General features: G+C 41.5%; 1 protein-coding gene across 10 annotated transcripts in view; it reads right to left on the reverse strand.

The window, feature by feature from the left end:
* TTLL5 (tubulin tyrosine ligase like 5) overlaps positions 1-13,411 on the reverse strand; it is a 131,861-nt gene that overhangs the window by 95,657 nt on the left and 22,793 nt on the right. For all 10 annotated transcript variants that reach the window (XR_003526705.1, XR_003526706.1, XR_003526707.1 and 7 more), the window contains exons 10-12: positions 11,010-11,111; positions 10,797-10,888; positions 8,653-8,760 (exon numbers count right to left, since the gene is read on the reverse strand). Coding sequence is in view for 7 of the 10 variants with exons in the window: in XM_027637667.1 (XP_027493468.1) it covers positions 8,653-8,760; positions 10,797-10,888; positions 11,010-11,111 (302 nt within the window). In the remaining 3 variants the exon portion in view is untranslated. The remainder of the gene's footprint in view (positions 1-8,652; positions 8,761-10,796; positions 10,889-11,009; positions 11,112-13,411) is intronic.

Below are 13,411 nucleotides of genomic sequence, written 5' to 3' on the forward strand. Positions count from 1 at the left end.
GAGTAAAAGCAGAAGTTTCTTTGCCATACTGCTTTCCTTGAATTCTGGCCTTGGCCTTTAGTTGCCTGCCTGACATTGATTCTGGCTCTGGGGAGTTGGACTGCTTGACAAGATCTTCATATGCAGACAGCTGTGCAAAAGCTCATGTATCTTATAACAGGAAGTTAATGAGGTGTGGGGGGGACTTGGAAGGGGGAGAAATGGCAGCAGAGTGAGCATTGCGTGCTCACTTTTCTAGACTCTGTAGCCAGACACTGAGTGGGAAGCAAAACAGCAGAGAGTTAAAGAGTTGGTTCACTCCAAAGAAATGAGGTTGAATCTACATTTGGCTCTCTTGCTCCCCAGACAGGAAAGGCTGCAGTAGAGAGGAAAGGAGGAGGTGGGGACTGTAAGTGTAAACATTAGCAAAGCACTTTGACCAGTGCTAATGGTCAAATGACTTTAATACATTATTTCAAAATATAATCTCAGATTTGATGAAGACCCATGACTCTTAATGGCATAGAAAACTCCAGTGGAGAGCCAGCTCATGGCCAAGGCAGAGAAGTCAATGAGTGGGCCTGTAGCAGCTGCTGATCCACAACCTCCCAGCCCCAGTAGGGAAGCAGCGCATTTTGTTTTGACTAGCTGTTGCTTCTTTTGCTGCTGGCCATTCCCTCCCTTTGCCCCTCAAAGGACCTCTGCTACATTTTGGCTCCTCTGACCTGGTCCTCCTCTCCCACACAATTCTCTTGCAATCACTTGCTCTTTAAACTTCCATCTTTCCCACCCAGTTACTCACTCTGTCCACTTTTACAAATACACATGGGAAACCTCTTGACCTCAGCTAGCCCTATCCACGCTGCTGGAGCTTTACATTCCTTTCCCTTGTATCTGCCTTGTTTATTAGGACAGTAAGCTCTTCCGGGTATCCCTGTTGACTCAATTCATCAGACATCCAATGTCATCTGCAATGTCTCACGGTCTCCTAAGAAGACTCCACTGACGCTTCATAATGCCCCAAGTTTTATGTATTCTAGGTCAAATCTACAACCCCTAGACAGATCTCTCTGATACCTCATGGCATCAGGAGCTATGCAATATCCGTGTTCTGGCAACAGAATCAAGCCTCACAGGTTCCACATAGGACTTAGCACAAAGATGTGCTCAACAGTCAGAAGTTTACCTAGAAATATGTCCTTGGCCCTCTTCCACATTTAGAAAAGACACTACCTAGATTAAACACAGAAGTAAGTAGTAGTATCCTTTCCACTGTGAAACTCCACTATCATTTCTAAAAATAAATACATAGGTAGAACAAGAAGCATAGCAAGATCGAAAGTATATCCTCTGCAATTACCAACTTAAGCAGGACTGCCATTTCCCTCTGCAGAGAGAGTAAAGAAAACAGAATGACTGAAAAACACGCTTCATTCTGTGGCAACAGTACGTTCCTGACATCCCACCTACCCACCAAGTGCCACTGTTGTTCATAAGAGAAGAACAAAAGAAACTAAGATACGAAGTTTCCATTGTGCCTTCCCTTGCTCCCCTCCTCTCGCTACTACAATCCACAAAATGTGTTTCACCGCTGCAGTTTGTTAAAGAGACTGGAATTATATCAGGAGGTACCAGCTGTTGCCAAGACACAGCAGGAACAGCCTGTCTCTCCCCTCTAATCCCCATAGAGAAGGCATTGCTGACTGAGCTTCCCATCCTCCCAAAAGAAGGCCTATCTTCAGACTAAAGTCTAACAACAACAGTTCAGCCAGAGATTTTTTTGCAAATGACATAATTTAAGACTAAGAGGAAGGCTAGAGATACAGTCTCAAGCTTTTTGGTTCTGATAAACTTCCATGTATTCCAAGTTTAGCTTATAATCCTGTCCAAGACTACACTGGTACTCCCTTTCACAAAATATCCCCAAAGAGTTTGTTATTCTCTGTAAGTCTAGAAAGTAAGTCACAAGTGATAGCATGGTAGTGCAAACAAGTTTTTCATGACTTTGCATAGAATGAATAAACTCAATTCCTAGGGGGTCACTGTAATTCTGGTCTTTGTTTGCAGCTTCTTCCCTAGGGAAAAAAGCAGCTTTACTGCAAAGTACATATTTGGCAACTGAATGGAGACAATCTAAAGTTATGAAAGGACACAAACAGAGTGAAAAAAAATTTGCGGAGCACACAACTACTCTGGTTTTATAGTAAAAATCTGATCATCTGATTTTATGCAGGAGCATATTTACAGACATTACTAATGCAAGGAATTACACCTTTGTCACTGAAATTCAAGTCTTCCCTTGTTCCTTCCTACTTTTTCTGTCCTTATATAAAGGTATCCTGCAAACTGTGCTTACAGACAACATGAATAAAGGTGTTAGAAAAAAAAGAAGTTGTTAAAAAAGTTAACTGTGCTACAATTTCATCCAAAGCAGCAACCCGTCAGTGTCAGGAAGAAAGACTTCCAAGAGTATAGTGATGGTCATAGTGCTTTGCTGAACATGCTGCCAAACTTAATGCTTCAGAGACTACACAGTATTTTGTAAATGAACTTCATCCCTTTACCTAGTGATAGTACAGTACCTCTTTCAATTCAGTTACAGGGAAATGAACAAATCTACATGTTGGGGGCTATCACAGTCAGGTCCCAAATCATTCCTGTTACTCTTACAAAAGACCAGCATAATAATTTATGCTTTGATAAGCAAAAGGCCACACTATCATATCAAGTAATAAAATAGAAGACTCTACTCTGTACACCAAAGGCTTTAGGGAAGTACTAGTGCTGTAGTCTTGCACAGGAATTTGTCTTGTTCTCTAACTAATACAGCTTAATTCCCTTTCTTACAGAGTTTTATTTTAACAGATAAAGGTTTTATCTCTCAGCGTTATTATAGGAAAGGACCCAGCAAGAGGGAACAAAATTATTCCACATGTTGGTGTTCTTGTCTGCACCATGAGATGCAGCCTGCATCTGCCAGAGTTCGTCATACTAGTTTGGCCAAATGTGTGATTGCCTTACTTTTCTGCACGATAGGTAACCAGAGAAACCCCATCACTCATAAGATGACTTCAACTTTCTTTCCTTCTACTGAAGCCTGAAGGACACTTAGTCACATTCCAAATAAAAGTCTTCAGAAGTGGATTAACTTCATAGTACATACATAGAGACACAGAATAACTCGAGTTGGAAGGAACCTATAAGGATGACTGAATCCAACTCCCTGCTCCTTGCAGGATTACCTTAGTCTAAACCATATGACTAGGAGCATCATCCAGACACTCCTTGAACTTTGACAGGGTTTGTGCTGTGATCACTTCCCTAAGGAGCCTGTTCCAGTGACTGACCACCCTCTCAGTGAAAAGTCTTTTCCTAACATCCCATGTGAACTTCCCCTGACACAGCTTCATTTCATTTTCTTATGTCCTATCACTGGTCACCAGAGGGCAGATCAACACCTCCCCCTTCACTGCCCTCCTTAAGAAAACTGTAGACTGCAATGAGGTCACACCTCAGACTTTCCCAAGATCAACAAGCCAAATGACCTCAGCCACTCCTTGTCAGTCTTGTCCTCAAGACCTGTAGTGGGTTTGTAACCCTCTCTTGGAGGGAAATGGAACTAGGATAGGTCACTTGATGTATATCTTACCAACAAGCTATTCCATACCATGTTACGTCAGCTCAGATATAAAGAGACAAGAAGGAAACAACTTCCTTCTTCTCTTCCGGGATGGTTGCGCAGGATAGACGGTTGTTTTCGGAGGAGGAAAACACCCTTCCTGGGGAAGTAGTCTTTATTGTTAGTTTTCCCTGTGTGTATAGTGCTTATAGTTCTTCTTTTTCTTCTCTGTGTAAATATAAAACCACCTTTCTCAGCAGCCTCGGTTTTGCAAGTTTTTTTTCCTTTCCCCCTTCCCTCCTTCTTCTCCCTCTGGGGGGTGTTGGGCAGAGTCTCGGTGGACACAGGGTGTTCAGCCAAAGTAAATGATAACAAGACCTTTCACCATCTTGTTTGTTCTCCTTCTACATAAACCACTACTTTCTTTGGTGAAGAGAAGATTACAGTTGAGTTGAGCTCATCACCTATACCAAAATCAGACTCAGAATCATCCTTCAACCCTGAAATCAGAAAAGCTAATAAGGCAACCTTCAAGGCTAACATCAAAGAACAGGAGTCTTGGTGCAAATTGGGCTGCCTTTATAATCCTAATCTTACTGGGTAAATAAATTATCACCCATGAAAGAGAAACATTTTCAACCCAGTATGTGATATCATAGTGAGTAAAGAAGTTAATATCCCAGAAACCATTTCTGGACATCTTATGATGTCCTTATGACACAGAGGAATATAAGAGTAGACGTGCAGCTGCTTGGTCCTCCACAAACTTAGGTGCCTAAACTAACAAAATGTAGTAGCGGGTAGATCACAATAAAAGTCAGCTGATTCCATAGACAGATAGGTACATGAGGTGAAGGAGAAAGAGAATATGTTTCCTGACCTTATTAGCCCAAGTTCTTCTGATTTTAACCTCCCAAACTCCAAGACGCTTAGCTGCAAGAAAACCGGGAGACAAGAATAATCTGGTGTTCCTTACTTTCATGTTCTTGTCTATCTGCCAATGACCTTAATGTCACTACAAGAACCAGTGGTAGTAGAAGATGGAATGAGAAGCCAGGACCGATTCAGACTTTGGTAACACATCAGTCCACTGATGATAAATTGGCAATGCTAGTAATTTCTTTATGACTGTTTTTGGAAGATTTAACTCTTTCTAGGTCTGCCCCAGCATCCTGAGAGAGAAAACTGGTGCTACCAAGCTGAGGACAGCTTCCTAAAGAAACCAGAAAGCTTCTGCAGCAACAGGGATCTTGAACCTTTCAGCTGAGCTCTGGGTGCTAAATCAACAACAATCAGTTAGGTACCATTTAGAGCCATGAAGTGATGAGTAGAAAGATCAGTGCATGGATAGACCCCCTATTCCTATAGTACCTATGACTAAAAGACCTATCCTTTGAAGACATTTTACAGCTGACAGTTTTGTTAAATTTGAAGATATAGTTACATGACAAAACCTACTTTGCTCATTAGATAATCACAATATCTGTCTTGAAAGGTACAGGCCTCCTGAATCTGATTGTAGCCAGAGGACTCTAAGGACAACCTTTTTCAGATTCCAAATGGCATCTTTACATACCAGCTTTAAAGTAAAGACTGATAGTAAGGCTATAAAAATAGAAAGAATTAAGCTTTGCAAAAAAAGGGAAGGGAAGGGAATCCCTATTCAGCTTTCCTGTGATATGTCATCTAAGAAACCAGAAAGACATAGGGAATATGCATAGTATATGTACGGCTGACCCAAGTCACTAAACAGAGATTTACCTCATGTCAAGCAAGTGTATACAGAAATTCCTTGAGAATATCAAATTTTTAGTGCCCTGCAAAAGTCATTACGGAACAGGTCAGCATTGTTCAATCCTACAAAAGACTTCCCCCAAATAGGTCAACTGCTACTATCAAGAAAATAAAATGTTCGTGAAGAATAGCAACCATAGGTGCTTGAGAAACTGGTGATTAGATACAAATGAAGACTTTTTTTAAGCATTTAGCTCCAAGTCAGCACCACTAAAGTAGTACAATACTTTGTTTGTTCTATACCATCTTAATGTAGGTGGGATTACAAGCATAAACCTGACCAATTTGGTCTTAGGACACAGAAGCAGCTAAATTAGAAACTCATTGCTCTGGTGGGATCAATATGCCCATTACCCTACCCTGCCTTCTTGATTGCAGAAGAGCTCAACAGCGTCACAGCTGGCTTGACTAGAACTGTGAATGAATCAGGGGACTTCAATCTATTGCTTCTTCAGGCTCATATTTCAGTGAGTGCAGAAAATCCAGTGCTACACTGGATGCTGGCAAAAATATGTGCTGCACCCAACTGCCTTCATTTCATGCCCTGCTAAACCATCCTACAGGGAGATTTTTCAGACTGTCTGAAAGCAGGCCTCACTGCCTTTTCTAGCCTACCCAGAAGTGCTTACTTCAGGAGGGAGAACAATGCAGTCTTTAATTGGCTTGGGCATACGCATTGCTATTGTACCTCCTGTTCTCACACTGAGACACCACATCCCTCAATGTCAGTGCAAAATCTAGCTTTCTCTTAAAGAAGGCTCCAGAGGCAACCAACAACTCAACTGGTTACCAACTTCAGGACAATGCAGTGGTTTGGAGACCTGCAGGATACCCTCCTCTGGAGCTACTTACTCATTAAGAGTTTACTTACTCCATTAGGAGTTTAATTTTACATGAGGTATTATTAGCTAATTACAAAGAACAAAATAGAGGTTTGAGATCACTTTGTTAATAACAGTGCATGAACAGGGCAACAAAATCATGTAGTACTTGCACTGCTTCCTGTGATGCACTTCAGAAGACCAAAACTGAGCATCCCAAGTCTTCTGAAAACTGATTGTTACTGGAATGCAGTAAACAGCTCATGTTACATAGCCAAAATGGGACTCACTACAGTCTTTCAGACTGTCAGCAGCACTCCACTTTGACATTAAAAAAGAATCATCCCAAGCTACCACTCTCACTTTCTAGGCAAGCATTGGTAGTTGAAATCAGACTATCTCCCTGGTCTTATTTTAGAAAATGAAGAAGGTATGAATGAATTCTTTTCCTTTAAATCTAGAAAACAAGTACATTACACAAAAACATCTACTTGGAAAAGGACTGAAAAACCACTAACTAGTTGAAGTGGTCAACCTCATCTAGACAAATAATAGTTATAATTTAATTTTTAGCAAGAAGGTGGCAATTGTACAGGAATCCTATTCCCTAGAACAGCTTTACAAAAACTAGAGTAGAATACACAGTTATATTTTTTAGAAGTTTTCCAAACAAGGTCCACCTCTGCATTTGAATCTCAGATAAAGGTTTCTGAAGTCTGAGATACTTTTCAAATGATTGGCCCTTCCCAGGGCACACATGCAGCTCACTGTGCACACCCAGAATGAAAAAAGAAAAACTAAACGAGTTGTGAGACTCTGCATGAGTCTCACATGAAATCTTCATTCCCAGTTTTCTCCTTCGCATTAACAGCTATGCACTGAGCCATTCTGAACATCTCCAGCTAGAAAAAGTGTCTTTTTACAACAGGGTTAAAAGTGGCACAACCAAAGAGTGTCAGAATAAGAAACACTGGTGACAAATGAGCCGTGCAGCATGACAACAGTTCAAATCCTTGGGACAAGGACCCTCACTTAACTGTGGGGGAAGGTGGCAAAAATGACTGAGCTCTGGAAATGCCTAAGGCTCCCTAGGGAAGCAGTATGGCTCCTACTTAAGCTCTCTTTCCTGGGAAGCTCTTAATTTATGTTTACACTGAAATAGATGGAACAAAACAGTTTATTTGTGGGGGAGCATCTAAGAGGGTGGTTAGCGCAGCCCTGGGGAGGCAGCAGGAAGTGGGATAACCTCAGAGCCAGGCCCAGCAGAAAGCACACGAGGAACATTAGTTTCCATATACACAGCTCAGAGGAACTGAGAGACACAACTGAGGGAGGAAAAGGGAGAAGCCAAAAAAGAGGTAGTTGAAGTTACTTTGCTGTGCTTTTTTTTTAAATCCAGTTGTTGATAGTTCAGGAGTAACCAATAAAGTGCTATTTCATTGAAACTATTATTTAACTCATAAATCTCCATGCATGACAAGGTCCTTCAGCTTGGAACAAAGACATCAGGATCTGTCTCATCACGCCCAAATATCCAAAGATAACAGCATTTATAGAGGAGTGTTGAAAGCTACAGAAGCGTCAATATCTAAAGTGCAGTGCAAGGACCACATAAATGGATTTCCTTTACCTGTCACAGCTAGTTTACCTGATACCTAAACACCGGATAGCTTAAGCCAAGCTTGGCCTTTGGTTTAAGCATTGACTGGGACGCCATCTTTGTGCATGTATCCACATGAGCAAAGGATGGCTATGAGCAGAAGGAGGCCTCTTTAGGGAAGGCTGGGAAGCAGCCACTGGAAAGTGGGAGAAGGCACACTGTGGTACCAGCCACTGCTTTCTGGACCTCATCCCAGCAGCTGCTGCCAGCGAGTTCTCAAATCCCTTTGCCAGCACATAGTTGTGCTTCCAGTGCCTGCCAGGAATGGGCTCTGACGCCACTCTGTGGCCGTCTCGCACAAACACAAACCATTCACCACCACCACCATTCCAGGCACCACGCTTCACGTTTCTCCCTAGTCCTCAGATGTACGCAGGAAAATGCAGAACTACATTGTTTCAGGTGGCTCAACTGAAAATATCAAATGCTCTAAAAGTGTGTTTAATCATCCACAGCAGTCCTTTGCGTGGGCACTAGTGGGTCAGTAACTTCAACTTTCCAGCGCTTCCCCAGTTCCCTTTCAAGTCCTTTTTAATCATCCCATTTTCATTTTCTATCACGAGATTTTGATGACTGACACTGGTACAGGGTCAACTAAGATCCAGCATCCCCTGCCCTCACAGAGGCCTATAATGAGGAGAAATAAAATCAAAACAAAACAACCAAAACAGTTTCCAGCTTTCTAGCATTACAAATTGCATATTTCTCTAGCATCACAAAGCTGGAGGTTTCAAACAGTAGTCAAGAGGCAATCAACAAAAATGTCCCCAATGCCTTACCAAAGCAGCTGCCACGATGTGAAAGAAAACTTTTACAAGCTGAGGCAATGGACAGTTCAGCAGAAACTACAGTCTTGATAATCAGGTCCTCCACGTTGGCCATCAGTGCTGCAAGGAGGGGAGGAGAGGAGGAAAAAAAAAGGAAAAAGTAGATTGTGAAGTAAAACATAATATCTAGAAAGGCATGAGAATACGCATATGGATAGATACCTTTGTGAATCAAAGCACATAAGAGCCTATGGATGACAAAGCAATGATGTTTAGAAATCCATTCAAGCATAAGTATATAGATACATGCAAAAGTATGCTAGTGCAAAAATACTCACAAATGAGAATGATAAATGTGAGTATATGTATAGAGCAGGTAAGCAGAAACATATGGCAAATACATCAGCACAAGTCAGTTGGAGTATGACCAATGCCCACTCAGAGGATTAGGAAGGATTAAACCAGAGTGGGTTAGTGAGATAAACCCTTAAATTACAGAAAATAAACCATAGTCTCCAAGATATAAAAATTTTTCTTGTGGACTTTCATGAAATAACTGTTCTGTGATGTTGCACCTTCCTCTAAAGCAGCTGTTCATAAATATTTTCAAAATTATATGACTGGTGACAGCTTCCAGTCCCGCTGACCTATAGATAACCTGCAATAAGAAAGCATTTGCAGCTCCTGCATGAGCCTATGAACAGAGCTCTGGAACAGGAGCCTAAGCAGACAGAGGGAGGAAAAGGCAAGAAAAGATGAATATTAGATGCAGACCTGGATTCTACACTGGGCTTGGGATGAGTCATGCGATAGAAAGAACACCACAGTTAGTTTCTGTTTTCAAGGACAAGCAGTAGAGAAGTGAGAGGAGAAAGGAATGAACAAATACTGGAGTCCCACTCTCAAAAGTTAGTAGGGATGAAAGGACAGCCTTCCCCACCTCTCAAAGGGAGTACAAGCAAATCCACACAGACAGAGGTAAGCCCTACTTCAAAGAGCATCTACTACAAACCACTTGACTAGAGAGTTTGCTTTAGGCCTACAATTGCTATTTCTCATGCTCAAATGATGACATGCAGGGACCTGAACAATTACAGAAGGAGCATGCAAGCAAATTTAGATGTGAATTTCTGTACTAGAAGACAACTAAGTGAAGCCAACATAGCATGGAAACATCCCAGTGCACATAAACATTCTAGAGCACAAAAATCTTGCCAGCCCAGACAAGGTCAGCATTTTCCAGCCAGCATTCTACCTCCCTATGACCAGAATCAGACGCATCAGAGAAAGGTGCAAGAAGCCTTTTAATGTATAGTTAAAGAAACCTGTTTGCATTGCTCAGCAGTTTACTTAACAATTAGGAGGGCACATTTTATACTTCAGTTTGGGGTGAGGTGTGGAAATGTATCAATATAAATAACTATGCGTTCATGGCTTGCTGCATACATATCATGCAAGTGATTGAACAGCCATGCACACACATGATGGAGGAAAAAGCCTACTTCCATCTGAAAGCCAGATTCAAACCCCTTTATCCAACATCTAAGTGCTCCCTGGCAACATTTGCAATATGGGCCATAGCTGCTATCAGTAGTTTAACTGATGCCTTAGTATCACAGGCAATTTATCCCTGAAAGGATATACCCGGATTCTGCTCTGCAGATGCATTTACTCCCAGCAGACCTGGCAAAGGTGTGGAAGAGGGAGCTGTTTTATATGAAACACAGACTGAAATGAAAACACTCAGCAAAAACCTGAGCCATGGAAAGATGACACCACATCCAAGAGTCATTCAAACTGGCACAGTTCTCCAGAGGTTGGTCACTCATCAGACTGAACAGGCCATGGGAGCAGTAGAGGGAGGGAAGCTTTTAGAAGGAATGGAATGACCTTAAGAAACGGGAAATGTAGGTAAAACATTAAGAAACACACTCTGAGGAAGTCTCAGAATACTATTTGCAAAAAGGAAGGGGTTAGGCCTCATCTCTGGGGATAGGGAATAAATGCAAAGCTCTAATGCTAGAATAAGGAACAATGTTTCCCTCCACCCTTCTCCGGTGCTAATTGGGACTCACTGGGGCTCTTCCTTTTAGGATTCACACTAGTGAGATGATCAAGATCCAACAAAGGAATAAAAGAACAAGATCTGTACTGACCTGCAGTGTCTCTCCCCTCTTGTTTTAAGTACCTCAGCATTGCACTCATGCTCCACTTGTTTCCATAATCCTCTACTTCAGGATCATCACAGCTAAAAATAAAAGAAAGAAGCAGATTAACACCACTGGCCTACCTCTGTGGATCAGCATTAAACCAACTTAGGTAAACTGACCCAACCTCTAGAGATCAAGTTCCATTTTCCAGCCAAGTACCTGACATAATCTCCACTCTTCTTGTTGACACTGTAGTTGGTCAGATGCATGAACTGGTTTTTAATGTTCTTGGATGCCTGGTCATACCTCACTGTTGCAAACCTGTAAAGAGGGATAAAGATTAAGAGTCTTCCTTAAAAAAGGGGCATGCTTGCTAGGTACAGCAAGCATGTCACTACAGACCACAGACCACTCAACAGACCACTCAACAGCAACAGCTAGGGACAGAAGGCATACAATGAGACTTCATTAAATGAAACCTCTCCACATAAAAAATATAGTTCACCCTCAAGGGACACATTCAGGTGCATTTAGTTTGTTTTCCAATGTCTTAGAGAAAGAAGTTTTTTCCCCTAGGAGCTTTCACAGTTTAACAGCCTACACATCATGCTAGACATTTTTTTTTTATTTCCTTAATTTGCAGTCCCTGGACTTTCTGGCCAAACAGGTCACTTTGCTTTAGACAGTAAGTGTCACAATAGGACCTACCATGAATACTTAAGATCCACTGGTCCTGGGAAACACACGCGTTCAGAGCAATCACACTACATATGCATACCAGTATTTCCTGAAGCCTCATACTCATAGGTCAGTTTTTGTGTACTCTATATGGACATCTTAGGAAAGAGTGGAAACAGATTTCTACCACCAACAACTACACAGCCTACAACTGCCAATCCATTTTCCTCAAGAGGCATCCAGGAAACCAGGTACAACCTAAATGCCAGACCAATGGGTCCAATAAGGCAGCATCTGCTCCAAGATGCTGTCATTCTTAGGGACTACACAGCCCTTCATATCTCAAATATGTCACCTAGATGAGTACAGGGAAGATCGCAATGAGGAGCAAGACATTGCTACAAGCTTATCTGGGCTCCATATGAACCCTGCTACAGCCAACAATTACACAGTGAAATCAGCCTGTTTACTGTAGAAACAGTGGCAACCTCCTGATTGAAAGGTATTACCTTATAGTGTAACAAAGTACCCCACCACCACTCCCTTAGCCATGCCCTACCATCACAGATGTTTGTGTTGAAATGAATCAAATAATTGATTCAACTGAAAAATAGCCCAGGGTTTTGTTTTGTAAGGTTTTGGGGATTTTGGTGCAGGCAGAGAGAATAGAATGTAAAAGGGAGAAGGATGCCAAGGGACAAAGCTAGATCATGTTCCTTGATCTGGTTACAAAGTTAAAACTTTATAAGTATTTTTTTCCTCTTTTTCCAGTGGCCACTGGAGCTATCCAAACTCCAAACTCTTTCCTCAGCTATCCACTTCCATTTTACCTGTACAAGAGCATCTGTGCTGCACAGCAAGCCATCTAAAGCCAGTCATTTTTACTGAAATATGTATTAAACCAGATCAGGTCACTGTATGGGTACAGAAATGCTTGTGCTGACACAACACAGTGGACACCACAAGCCTCTAAAAGAGCACAGGAATAGAGCACAAAACTGCACTGAAACAATTTAGTAATCTTATCAACAGGACATCTCTTTAAGAAGAGGTTGAATGAATGTTGAAACAATATAAGCTTCTGGGGGAGGAAAAGGAGCTTCCTGCAACCAACTGCTAGTTGCTCATGCTACCCCTCCACTGCCATTTGCAGCCAGAGGAGAACCGATCATATACCTGTGTCAGAAAAGGAAAGGGTCAAAATGAGAATGAGAACAGCAGTCTGGAAGAGTTTTCTCTCATGAAGTGTCCTCAGGAAGGACTGTTTCTCTTGATAGCCATGCCAATTTAAAATGTTTAAAATTACATCTTGTGCAAAAGTTGCTTTCTAAATCTGTAGTTGCATGATCAGCCTTTGTCAGTCTACAGATGTACTGCAGCTGAAAGCTCATCACCTGCTGAAGTTGCACACTCCAGACACTGTACTTCATCTGCTTCACAAATTAGGTAGCCACAGGCAAGTCAGATCACTTCATAGATCTGACTGAACAACCACTTGAGCATATTACAGAAAGATACCAATTAACTTTCAATCAGATGCAGGTACATCCTCTTTCAAACATAACAAAGGACAGTGTTAGGATACAGAGTCAGAACAGAAAGTGGGAAGTGCCTCCATTTAGGATTAGGTCACCAAACAACTTTAAAAAAAAAAATCAAACATTAAGCACATGATAATACTATTTGTGGTGACATTTGCAAAATCTTACATCTAGACAAGGACATGTTATCAAGTTAAATGTAATGGAATAGAATGTGAATATAATGTAATAGAATAGATGCAGTTGGAAAGGACCTGCAATGATCATTCAGCCCAACAGCAATCATTTGCTTATGCTGCATGTAATCCTGATTCAATATATATTTTAGGCCTCAGACTTTAGAGAAAAATAAATAAAACAAAAAATTGAGAGCAGAATCCAGGGCATCTGGTTGGAATAATG

The sequence above is a fragment of the Corapipo altera genome, unplaced genomic scaffold (assembly GCF_003945725.1).
Source record: "Corapipo altera isolate COAL_440 unplaced genomic scaffold, ASM394572v1 23, whole genome shotgun sequence".
Taxonomy (NCBI): domain Eukaryota; kingdom Metazoa; phylum Chordata; class Aves; order Passeriformes; family Pipridae; genus Corapipo; species Corapipo altera.